Source organism: Sipha flava, unplaced genomic scaffold (genome assembly GCF_003268045.1).
Source record: "Sipha flava isolate LNK unplaced genomic scaffold, YSA_version1 118_pilon_pilon, whole genome shotgun sequence".
NCBI classification, from domain to species: Eukaryota; Metazoa; Arthropoda; class Insecta; order Hemiptera; family Aphididae; genus Sipha; species Sipha flava.
The window spans coordinates 1,460,652-1,474,970 of record NW_020271743.1 but is presented as its reverse complement, the minus strand read 5'-3'; the positions used below and the strand labels follow the sequence as shown (position 1 = coordinate 1,474,970).

Below are 14,319 nucleotides of genomic sequence, written 5' to 3'. Positions count from 1 at the left end.
ACCCGAAGCGATTGCATCCTCCGCGCCGGAGACCCCTCCGCGCGCGCACGTGTGCCCGTTGCATCCGACGGGGCGCGAGCGCGCGCGCACTTCCACTTTCTATCTCGTTCGTTTTTCACCGCTGGCCGATGGATAACCGATATTTTTCTGTTTTTGTTTTACGGAAACGCGCGCCGCCCGTCGCGGATTGAAACAAAACAGAACACCGAGGTGGGGAAAAAACAGGCCTTATTTGCCGGCCTCTCGGTAACCGTCGCGTTTGTACGCCTAAGCGCGCTAGTTCACCCATTTTATTTTTTTGTGTTTTTTTTTTTTTTTTATCCGCCCGTCTGATTCGAGGTTAAATCGTTTTTCTTCTCTCTCCGTCTCTCTTTTTTTTGTTTTAATCGTTTCGATCATCTGCTACTGGCTTCGCGCTACTGCCGGCAACGGCCGCACAACCGGAAACTCGGGAATCCAGACACCAGACCTATCTGACCCGATTATATATCGAAAAACGAGTCGCCGTAAAGGTCGACTGGACAATATAAATATATGCGGCCGTGTCGTTTTAATTCGTGAAACTGTGGTCCGCGATTTCTGTACGAGGCGAACGTCGCTAATCGAAGTATTGTCCAAAACATATGTATGTTATACATACTCGGACTGTGTACATTATTCACGTAATCGTATTGTACGCGAAAACACTTGATCGGTCACATTTGGTACAATGAGTCTCGAAATTAAATCACTTTTCAATACTCAAATATTAATTACGAGGAGGCAATTGTGTGAATACTATTTTAGTCGTGTTTTCGTAATATCGAGTAGTTGTTTATTCTAATTTACATGCATGGAGTTTATATAAGAATAAATTAAAGTAAAAGTAATTTATTCTAATTAGGCGATAAAATTAAGGTAAAATATATGAAAAAGTGAAAACCCCAACTGAAAAAAGTCTTTATATATTTTACGTATATTTAATACTCAGGTATGTATGAAGAATATTGAAACCTATACATTATTATTTAAAATGTATTTTACTCATTGAAATTTTAAAGAGGTCTATGTAGTTTAATTTAAGAAAAAACTTAATTGTATGTAAAAATGTGTATCTATTATTATTTTCCCTGACGTCCAATAAAAATACGTAGTATAGTAATGAGAAATAACTATTACGCCCAAAACTAGGTAAATCTATGAAAAAAATTATAGTTCTACCAATTATTATACATCCTACATAATTAATATTGTGTTTATCAATTTTGAATTCTACACGAATAAGTGATTACAAAATAAGACAAGTGAATATTGTTCATATGTTATCACAGTGTATTCAACTAATTTATCGTTATATTTCATGATTTAACCGTCGACGGTTATTGAATTGACAACATATTTTATCATGTCTGATATTTTAGAAAATAATTCGAAATGATGAAAAATATCAATAAAAGCAAACGCATCAGACACTAAAAAAGCTCTACGTACTTAGGTACGTCCGCCTCAATAGCTCATCCGAAACAATAACCAACTCAAAGCGTGTAGGAATGTCAATTTTTCTATGAATTTATACGCGTGATAATTTTCATTAGAACGCGTACGTGTTATACAGTACGGTATGTATTATGGAGGTACCCATTTATTTGTCAATGGATTCAGCCGCCGCGTCATATACGGGTTTTATTGTTGCGACGACGATACGGTCAAATTATATATTATATGTCATGTAAGTACAGTATTATACGTATATTATAATATTATGCCCTCGCGGTGTTTATTATAAAACATACAACGTATAATGTTGTCCAGGAACCTAATGTAAGCAATATAATAATTAATAGCCATTGGCTTGTTCGTGTATTTGAGCGTTTGTGTGTGTGTTTGTGTGTGTGTGTGTGTAATGAACCGTGACACATGAATATAAGCCACTGGCTACACGTTGGATAATATTCTGATAATACGTTATGCACACAGCCGGGAAGTATACATCGGTCCAACCTATGCATTGTACGTAAAAATGATTATTAATTGCGGTGCAAGCGCTAACGAAATATCTTTAGTATCTGTTTGTATTGCGTACGCCGAACTACGACTACATAGGTATGGAAAGTGTGTGCACACAATATGAAACTGATGTACATAATATTTACGCGGGTTAAACATTTTGACACGTTATCTCGGAGAAATGCTATGACATTCTGCAAACCGCAAGTGTATTGCCTACATACGACGCGAAAATGACATACATTAATATTATTTTATATTATATTCAAATCGTGACCCGATACAATAATGCAATATGCTTTGGCTTTATAGGGATTCTTAATTTTTTTTTTTTTTTTTATCGCCCGACATCATCGTACACTACTAAAACACCGTGACATAGAGCTTGCTTTCTATTAAACTCTAATCGGTATAAATTTTTAATTAAAATACACTCGAAAATCGTAAGAATACGATAATTTTCAAATTTATTCATCGCGTTTTTCTATGATCTCTCGAATGCATTGGCCCGGATCATTAAATCGAATTGGAATTCAGAGCATCGATCATGACGAGTTATTACGAACGACTTAAACGAGTATACATCATTATTATAGCATAATAGTAAATACATCGAGTAATGAAAATCAACGAGGACTCTGTATACGTTGTCGTTAATCGTTCTAGTATACGATTCGGTATCGATATCATCGTCGTCTTTTGGATACAATATTTATTAATTAAACCAAAATAACTACACACCTGTATGACGTTGTTCCGACATAATATAGGTGCAAGCCCATATTTATGCGTGAACCTCCGAATGGTAGTCAAACTTATATCTTTTGGCGCGCCCATGGTTGTCACTGAAAATACTATCTACATAGGTGTGCATAACATGCATTCCTACAGAACGATATGTATTTTCGTGATAGTAAATTATATGTATACATGTATATACAGCAGCGGTACTCGCTACGCGGATCTTAGGCAAATCTTTTAACTCACGTGCATTGAAAATTAAACTGTTAACTCCGAAATATTTGCATAAATATAATATTAACATGTTTTTAATTTGTTTTAGTTGCTATTATTTTATAACGTATGCAGTCTGCGAGTAATTTACAAAAGCGAAAATTCAGTCATTACTAAAATCCTATAGTAAGAACCGCTGATACGTAGAGTGGCATGCCCGGACGTTTCTCTCGGGAACATAAATCATAAAAATCAAATCGTAATACGCATGTTCAACGACTACTTACCAGTTCCAAGTTTTCCGGCGGTTTTGCCTCATATCTTCTTACGGATAAGGCTTTCTTGTCGCCATCGGCAGATGTTCTGAAATTGACAGTCCTGCTCGTCACTTCAGTCATCTGAAACATTCGACGGTGTAATTTAGTTCAATGCTGCTGCGTACATCATGCGCTTGACATTTATGATAATGCGTTAGGCATTAGGTACACATAGTACACAGGTATCAGCTGTGTTGCGATAGTATACGCGTAAGGAACGTTCCGCGCTGTTAATGCCGGAACGGTGTTTGTCCTCGTACATAAGTGCGTGAAATAATAAAAACGTCACACTGGCCGACTCGTGTGCAGTGTAATATTCATCCGCGGCGGCGACGTAAGATTATGATATCAAAGTGGAATCATTTTTTGGTGGAAAGAAACATAATACGGATTTAAATTATTACGTGATACACGCGTCGATCAATCTCGTCCGTATGTATGCATAACGTGTCGTTACGTTCCCTTATGCAGTGTTGTATTTACAAAATGTTCTTTTATTTGTTTAAATTTAGATAATACCCTCTTTATATATATATACACTTATAATCATATTGCTCTTACGTTGATGTCCTGCAGAGTACGCGTTATATATTTACGATGGTTTAAGAAAAATTATCGGCGAAAACAAACAGACATACTCGGGTTATTATCGTGTGCACTTGCACTAATAATCGTTATTCGTATAGAAACGGGGCCGTATACTATAAAAATACGTTTTTTCCTCGATGATGAAATAACGAAACGCAGCGACACTACGTCGGGATTATTTATTTGTTTTTTTTCTACATTCTATATTTGAAAATGCTATTAATTAATTATTACATTGTTTTTCTTCCGAGCGATTACGTTGTTTACATACGATTATAGTGTTGTTGATGAAAACAAAAATCAAAACCTAAATATTTGTTTATTAACTATAGACAGACCAATCGCGATTTTTATACTTGTCCATGCAAGTTGTCGACGGAATTTTTCCATCGTCATGTTAGGATAAAAACCTCTCTCAGTAAAATAATAATAAATTGTTTTATACTACTATATAAATACACAAGTATTAGATTAAGCCATTTAAAATTGTTTGGTACTAGGGGGTTAAGCAAAACGATGTTCGACGACGGCTAGCGAGCTGCAATCGGAATATGCCCGTTTAAAAGTTAAGCCCAAACTGTTATCGAATTAAAATAATTTAAATTTTTATACTTCAACAAAACGAGATCAAATTAATGATAATTAATTGCTATTACCGGTGTGTATAGGTAGTAATTATATGTGGCATGAGATTTCTTTTCGAAAATGTGTGATTTTTGTAACTACCATTTGGAATTAACTAGAATAATTATTTTTTATTTAATATTTTTATTTTGTTATGAAATAACTTTCAAGTGTTTTGAATAACTATATTCTCTGTCTTATTAATAAATGCATGCCTTACGTCAGGTATAAAATAACAGCAATCATTGCAATATAAATAAATCTTTAGCGAGTAAATCATTAAAAACTACGCGAGATTCGATTTTTTTACGAAAACTAAAATGAAAAATTATACAAAAATGTTTGATTAATACATGCATACTATATTAAAAAAATGTATATATTTAAATTTATAAAGGAATTATAGTATTGTACAAGTACAGTATTGTCTAGTAACGGCGAACTGATTAGGCAATAATACATGCTTAATATTGTAAAGTTAGATACTACTCGTATGTATCCTATCCAAATTAGTGATGTGAAATAAATCTGGATATCTGAAAATTCGAAAAATCCGGATTTCGGATTTAAGGATACAAAATCTGGATTTTCGGATTTTGAAATTCAAATTTGAACTTTAGAATCAACTTTATAACAAGCACCATTTGTGAAATTATTACAAGTGACTTGTTGTCTTTTTCTTTTGTAGAAAATAAAGAATTTAAAAATCTTAGCATCTCAGTCAAGCCAAATTATAATATACCATGTCGAAAAATAATATGCACTCGCATAGAAAAACTATATGAAAATATATTAAATAATACGAAAATGATATGAAATAAAAAATTATTTTAAAAATATTAGTGGTATCGTTTTAATTATAGATGGATAGATTTCACTTGCTATAGATTCTTATAGATTCTTATAATACATATACTGGTCACTATTTTGATACAAATTGGAAATTGTGTAATGTAACATGGGCAACTGAAGAAATTATAGAATCTGTTAGATACACAAACTTCATTTTTACTACAATTATAATTTTTACTATATTTCTGGATAATATTTTTCTGATACTTATAAATTGTGTTACTAATTTCATACTTTCATAATTCTATAATACTTTTATACTATACATAATGTCCACATTTATGATATAATATTATTAATTATATAAATAATTTATTAAAAAAGATTTAAAATTTCTAATAATAATAAAATAAACTATAAACTGTATAAATAAAATATTAAATATACTAATATATCATGGAGTATTGTTTGTAATGTGCAAATGAATATATGTCTAACGACCAGTTTTAATTAAAAAAATCAACATCAAGTATACAAAAACACACTAATAATACTTTGTTAATATTTTAAGAGTATTAACCACATTCAAATTTTGTTAAATTATGTAATTTTAGTAAAAATGGTTGAACCTGTCTACGTCATGTTCTTGTGATTTCGATACTTTCTTGTTAAAATTAGTTGATTTAAAATAAAATTATATTTGTCACTAGTTTTTGAATCGCATACAGTTTAAGTATATTACATGTATTAATTTAATTTAAAAAAGGTGAAGTCATTATGACTTGATAACAATTAATAACTACTGTACTAATACGTAAAAACATTTTAATTCAAAATCCGGAATCCGAATTTACAATACTATTTTTATTTATGAACATAATAATAGTAATAAAAGACAATTTTAAAAGAGTTAAACATTTGTACTGACATTTGTTCTGATGATATTTCTGTAAACACATATTTCATAATAAAGAAATAACTAAATAACGTGTGTGAAAAATTCTTATGAAAAACGATTACAACAATAGTTTTGCTTATTGAATTTTAGGTGTACGCACTGCCGTCAACGCATAAATCAAATTCACGAAGGACACACATCCGATGACAGATGTATTGTTCCGTAGGAGGTCAGCAGCACAAGACAAAGGACATTTGTATTTTCTGCGAGACAAATGAGGTATTAATCTGAAGGAACAGGTGCAATTTCTCATTTCTCTGTTTCGACGGCTTTTTTCGCTCTTTTTAATAATAAATGTTATTAAAAACGAATCAAAGTGAACATAAATATAAGCGACATGACCTCTCCGGGGATCAGCATAGACCACACACACACACACAGGCATACCACAATATTACGTATTTTTTTTGATTTTATTTCAAAATAGAATAGAATTATTTTCCTCTTGTTATTATATTGTAATAGCCGTACGGGTCACATTTGAACACTACTACGATGGTGTTTACAATATTTCGTTGTTCAGAAGAAAAACAAACAGATATCATTCAATTCTTTACGGCAATACTTATAATATACAGTTATACGGTAGTTGTACGTAAGTCACTTATGTAATGTCCAAAAACGTTAAGAGTAAAAAAGAAGAAACTTTGCTTTGTTTTTTCAAATAATTCGTTTTTAATAAGCTGTTTTATACCATGTATTAAACTAAGTAAAACGTTATAATTACTATGTACAAATCAATTTTCATGGTAACAACGTGAGAACAAAAAATGACTACAACGGCTCATCACGACTTTAATGACTACCTGTGCCTCTACGATTTTACAAGCCTAGGAAACGATAATTTTAAATTAATTTTCGTTATAAACAGATTTTACGTAATAATTGTATGTAAGCCTATAACATAATATTTTTTTTTCTATAAAACTTAACGGAAATTAAAACTTAATCCTAAGAATAATTTTCAAATGAATTTTACCTTATTTAAGTTAATTAAATGAATATAAAATATTTTAAAATTCCGATCTAATAAATGACATGAATAATATTGATTTTTTACGTTTATAAACTCCACTATTTCTTAGTTGGGTCTAATATGAACAGTGCGTTTTATATAAAATATATTTTTATATTTATAATTATTTCTTACTTTTAGTTAATTAGGCTTTTAGTTAATTTATTTTCAAATATAACATGGTTTAAACTAGAAATTAAAATAATTCAACAATTAACAGTCGAAATTATACATATATATTAGTTACAATTTCGAATATGTTAAGTATATTTCGAAGACATCTATAATTGAAAAATAGAATTTAAGTGAATCTAATATTATGAATAATGATTCTAGTGTAAGAAGACAATTTTCTTATAGTGATAATCTTGTTTTAAATTACCTTTTATTTAAAATTATTTGAATACTACCTATAAAGTTAATACTTTAAAAACAATATTAAATTAACTACAGAAAATAGACAATAATATAAAAAAAATTTAATTTGGTCCTAAAAATGTAATAAAAAAATAATTTCATTTCAAAAAAATATTTTAAAATGATTATATAAATGATCGTACATTCGATTTTTTTTTTTTTTTTTTTGAAAGATTTATTCAAATTCAATTTAACTTATACTTTACAATTTTACATGATCCTAATTTATTATCGTTCTCTCATAAATATTATCCACGAAAAAAAAAATTTCAATCGTAAAGAACTATTAGAAAAATTATTATTTTACTAACCTGATTTTACGAAATGAGCATAAACCATACATATATGTTAATCCAAATATGTTTTTAAATATTCACTGTTGAAAATATTAAGTCATATGTTGTGATAAACGAAAAACGATATAAATAATAAATACAAATAAAAGTTAAATAATGGTAATGATGGTATCATCGTATTAATTTGTAATTTTATAACTTCCTAATCATCGAGATACATTGCCAGGATATTTTATAAAGATGGTAAAACTGTTTCATGAATTATTAATATTATATAAAAATATAACATATTTTCAATATTTCTGGTAGATAATGGAATACATTTTTACTGACGATTGTTGAGCAAATGTAGCCACGCAATTTGTATGTTCGAATTACATGGTTTTTTTTTTTTGTTCTTTCAAAACTTGCATTTATTTTATACTGACGTTTGCGACAGTAAACGATGCGTCAGAGTTACACAGAGCTATAAAGTAATAACGAACGTTCGCGTCTTCCGAAACTTTTGTGACGAGCGCGCACCGAATGGATAAACGATTATGCAAGCCGACACCGTATACCTAACTATTTTGTTTTTATTTATTTCGTATTTCTTTCTCGGTTACGTATACATATGTAGAGCTGGTTTTATTTATTTATTTTATTATCATTATTATATTATATCATATTATTTCGTTTACGTCTAATATTATATACTAGAACGTCAGTTTAGACATACCGACGGATTTTTATTGTACAAGAGGATTAACCCCATGTCGCGTTTGCCGCTTCTTAGTACCGTATTTTACCAGACTTTGATCATGTCTGTGATCGTGGCCTGTGGGAGCCACGCCGTACATTAATATTATAATATTATTATACACCATCGCACCTCACCAAACGCCGTTTTGTCTGAGTAATGTCTTCGTATTATAGGAAAAAATAATAATATACATACAACTCTTACGCCACTATAGTATTATGTGTGTAATATTCGATTTAATTTATAACTCAAATCGTCTATTCGTAGTATGTTTTATTTCGTGATGTAATAAAATAGCATTACATTTCAAAACTGTTTGTGAAAATCTTAAAGGTAAACAGTTTATTTTCATTCCTTCGGTTAGGTTAGATTTACGAAGAAGAAAAACATCGATCTAAAAAATGCATCTGCAGGTGGGCAAGTCCGATAATGATAATTTCCGCTATTAAAGTATATATATATATATATATATATTATAAGTACATAAAACAGAAACTAGATCTGTATAAAAAACGAATATACCTACATGCGTTTTAACACCATTAAAAACACTGATTTCGTATAGTGATAAAATAATGATTATTTTAATACGCTCGCTTTGTACGACATGACCTACAAAAATCAGGCTCTTCGATGAACCGAATACGAATTCCTCGCATACCTAAGATACAGCAACAAGGTATTGTAATATAGGTATAGTGCGTATTATACATACAGGTGGTACAGTAGAATGCCATAACTGTATTATGTCCGTTGTTATATTATGTTACATCTGGGCCTTGAGGGCCGATTATCAATTATAACTGATTTTAATGAAATCACATAGATGCGATATGGTATACGTGGTATATGGTTCCTGGAGCTCTTCGATATCTAGACATTACATCGTAAAGGTGCGGTCTTGTTCGTCGCGTGGTTCGTTAGCACCGCACACTGTAGGAAGACTTTCACGATTGGAAAAATACGCATGTATGTACACATATTATTAATATAAATTATGCAGATGCAGTGTGTACGATTCATTAATAATAACAATGAGAGACAGAAAAAGAGAGAAAGAGATTGAAGTAAAATTGCAATGGTTATCGGTAAGAGTACGATAATGATATCAAAAACGATAGGAATCGGTTGTTTGTACGCACAAGCAGTATGCGTGTGAATACAATTATTCACACGTTATGTTTTAGTTTCTTTACCGACTCCGATTTACATATTACATTGTAAACCTACGTCACGATCGCTTCCGTATATATAAATCATAACTATCGTATTGTGCAATTCCGTCTCCCTTTCGTACACTCCTGTGTGTGCAACCATAAAATATTTAAGTCCCATGACAGAGATTTTACGATAGACTTTTTTCGATTTTTTTTTAATTATTACTCGAGTAGGACTAAAAATGACATCGTGTTTCCGTGAAACACAATAAAACAAAATCAATCGGAGCTCAAAAAAATAACATTGGGCTTTTTCAAACTCACGAATGTAATAATACGTGGAAACAATAGATATCACATTTTTTCGTTGTACTACACGTAACTGTATAATAAACGCGAACCTCTGTGCACAAAAATTGTTTGTACTACGCAATATTTAGCCGTAAAATTTAATAAATTGTAACTGTATATAATTATACTATACAAAGTATTATATAATATTGACAATTCGTTTAGATCGATTTTAACAATGCACACTTAAAATTTAACTATAGAATATTCGAAATTGAGGATGAATAAATTCAACCAAGAGCATATATCAGTCTTATACATAAAGGGCTCATTTCTTCAGAAGAGCCGCTAAAATATCATCTCGTGAAATGATAAAAAGTGCTTATTAACTATGCAAAATATTATAACATTTTAATGGTATTTTAAAAAACACAAAAAATCGAATTAAATACATAATTTATTTAATTATTTATAATACTATAATGTTATATAAATAATATAAATATTACCTCATAATAAACAAATTGTACAGTTGATTTTTTTTTTCATAACAGTACATTTTTTAGTTCATTAAAAGTCGACAGTAATTAAAACTATAAAAAAATATCAATTACAATGATAACTCATGAATATTTAGAAATAGTCCCTCGACGGCAAATTCAGGCGGGAGCTCCGGACGCGTTTGCGGCCTAGCGGCCATGGCCAGTCCGACACTGACTAACAATGATCTCTAAAATAAACGATAGAAAAACGATTGTCGTTGCGTGCGGCGGTGTTATTTATATATAATTACTGAACTGCATAATTTTTCTCGTCACGATTGTATAACTGTATAGAATCTAAAACCATTACAATGACGATGGTAAAACTGTACAGTGAAAACACCGTTTTTTTTTTACAGGTACGGTTGTTAAAATGATAAATAAATAGTCGAAATTCATCGTGTAGGTACATGTAAGGTATATAGTTAACGCGTATAATTTTACATAAACTCGTAAATAGCTGTAGTGTGCACACTAGGGTGTGAGATTTGAACGTATGAGAGGTGATTCTAATCTCTGCGGTCATGCAATACATGTGATTAGCGTAAATCGATTAAAACGCGTAACGTTATACTAACTTAAGTGTTGACACGTGTGGTGGCCTATAAGAGGAACTATTACACGTACACACGGTTTAATAAAACGACGAAACAGGTTTCAAACCATTTCGCTATCTGCCGTATTGGATTTTGCGAAGGCGTACGTTCATTGACAACCGGAAATAAACTGATATTATAACTTAGTTCTTCTTTTTTCTTTTTTTTTTATACGAAAAACCATTTGGGCTTGTGTTAGAGACTTTTTGTACCGTTTGATGGTTATAATAATAATAATAAAATAATAATATGTAGTATAATTTTTAGATTTATGTTTCTGATCAAATTAACTGAATGCCGTCCAAGCTCTTTCACGGTTTATATGCGCTATAGAACAGTTATCCAAACAAGTTTTATTTAAGGCTTTAAACGAATATTAAGCGCCATGATTTCAGAAATGACGACAAAAACGTTTCAGTATGTCTCTATTTATATGACAATATCAATGTACTGACGAGAATGGGATGACAATAATAATGTGAAAACTTTAATCTAATCAAATGTTTATGTATTCATTTATGCGTATCTCAATAGGTTTGTTCTTGATATATAAAAAAAAACAGATACAATATCACGCAATACTTGTAAATAAAATCACCCAGGGTGGGAAGATAATTTACATTTAGATGCTATACAATAAAAGCAATAATTTACTTCAAAAGATGATTTTCTTCGATAAAAATCGGTCATTGTTGTAAAAGTTGTCAATATACCAAAATGTATTACACGAATTTCTCTATGACATCATCCTAGGGACATACATAGTATACTTATATCAATGATATATAATATTACCGAAATATTTTTTTCAAAGTAATCACACGATTTGCATTTAGTATATTACGTAAATGAGAAACATATGCTACAACTCTGATTCCAATGAAGGTTTGTCCTTCATATCGCTTCACTTCCCTAACAGATCACTCATATCGAGGCATACAAGAAATTATACTTGTTTCGAATACCACGTGGGTCACTAGGCTAAACTTTAGCAAGTTAGATGTTGCTAACCTTCTATTATTACGTTTTTTTGTAACACTTTTATGTTACATTGTTTGAATATAATTTTCCAGTTCTAATTAAATATTCTTAAAATACATTAAACTTGTCTCAATTATTTTTTTAAAAACTACATCACGTCTTAAAATATTATTAAAATATAATATCAATAAGCATCCTAATTTATTATGTTTATTATTGTTTAAATAAGAACAAAATAACCAAAATCAGTTCTATTACAATACCACTAAACTGAACATGTATTTTTTTATTTTTTAATGTTATAGTTTTAAAAATATTAAGAATTCAAAAAAATACATCCTATAGGAAATTTCATACACATAAAATGGTCAATATATGTATAATATAATATATGAAATAGTTCGATTCCTTGACACAATAAGTGACGGAATAGTAACGAATAGTTGTTGTCATTATTATTCCTTTGATATTCTAGTACAGAGATTTAGTTTTATTTAGAGCATCAAAACTCAATATTATTAAACTTAATATCTTGCGTAAGTGCACAACGGTAGAGGAGGAGAAGTAGTATTGCCCAGTAAGCCTCGTTATGTCGATAGCACAGTTAGATAAGATCATCCGAATTGGATGTCTGATCACGTTAAGTCTTAAATGACATCCACAAGACAACCTTGGATGTTTAACAATGATATCTCTATAAGTATATCAAACATTTCACCATCTTTGTTCTATTAATATTCGAAAATTGTGTAATTATTTTGTTTTAAATTTAAATGGTAATCAAATGAAAAATTGTTTTAGACGTTTCGTTGTATACAACGAATTCAATATTATTAGAGCTGTAAACATTTTAAAATGTAAATCGATATTACAACGTATGCAGATTACATATCGATATATGTACATAATGCATTTATAAGTGTATCGTACCAAGTACATGTGATTTGTTACCATTCTATAAACATAATTACAATATTTAAACGGTGTGCGTTCGATTTTCTAATTTAACATTAGAATTTTCTAATGGATGGACTTACCCTTGATTTTAGTATTTTCTCTATCGTAAAAGAGATTAAGCCACCGCCGAATTCATTTTGTACTCGTGCATGATTAGAATTTTAACATTTATAACGAAATATGTAAAACATAAGTTCAAACTCGTACTCTAGTGGTCTCGCCAAAAAACGCTCTCCGGTGACGTCTTTAATAGCACACGCTATATCGAATATATTTGTATAAAATACGACTTGCACACAACACACGAAGGAGGATTACCAAATAATTGAAATATAATTGCACCCCTAGTGGTTATCTAAAAACGTAAGCTATTTTTTTATTTTTTGATACATTATATATTACATTACGGAACGTATTTTGCATAATATTACGTAAGGAGTAGAACAATTTGTTATTTTTCATGTTATTTTTAGTAAATTTTTGGAGCCGAACATCAGATAAGAACCCCGAAATGTTCATCAATCCACTTAAACGTTCGATCCAGTCCTTGGCAAACATGCATACAAAACATATACAAAGTTAAATGCGACGGCGAAGGACAGCAATTCCTATTCCTCTTAAAAAATGTTTGAGAACAAAAACAACACTTTAAAAAAGCTATTTTTACTTTAAATTATAATCGTTTTAAAAAACCCGTTGACAAATAAAACAAAAACCGTAGATGAAAAAACCTTTGTAAATACTGATTTCACGTGTCTTCGATACGATTACGGTAATACACGAACGTACATTGTTATGTGTATTAGAGTCATGCAGACACGAATATCTATGTTATATTATCGTTCCTCGGGTCACGCACGGTATCGCAACCATCGACGGGAGGCGCACCTCGTCGCTGCGACCAGTGGAACAACAAAAAAGAAGTGCGTACTCGGCCGGATCATGACCCCGGCATTCATTACGATGACGATAATCGAAACCCCATCGGAAGTCTTCGCTCCGCGGCGGCACGGTATCACAACGAAACCCCGGGGTTCGATAATTTTCTCGTGCGTGTCTCCGGCCTCAGCCTTAACCGGAGCTAAGCCCACACGTAAACGCGTGCA

General features: G+C 30.9%; 1 protein-coding gene across 1 annotated transcript in view; it reads right to left on the bottom strand.

Annotated features, from left to right (window-relative positions):
- Positions 1-14,319, bottom strand: part of LOC112693860 — a 77,644-nt gene that overhangs the window by 43,324 nt on the left and 20,001 nt on the right. The window contains exon 2 of the mRNA XM_025569107.1: positions 3,228-3,338. Coding sequence (XP_025424892.1) covers positions 3,228-3,338 — 111 coding nt within the window. The remainder of the gene's footprint in view (positions 1-3,227; positions 3,339-14,319) is intronic.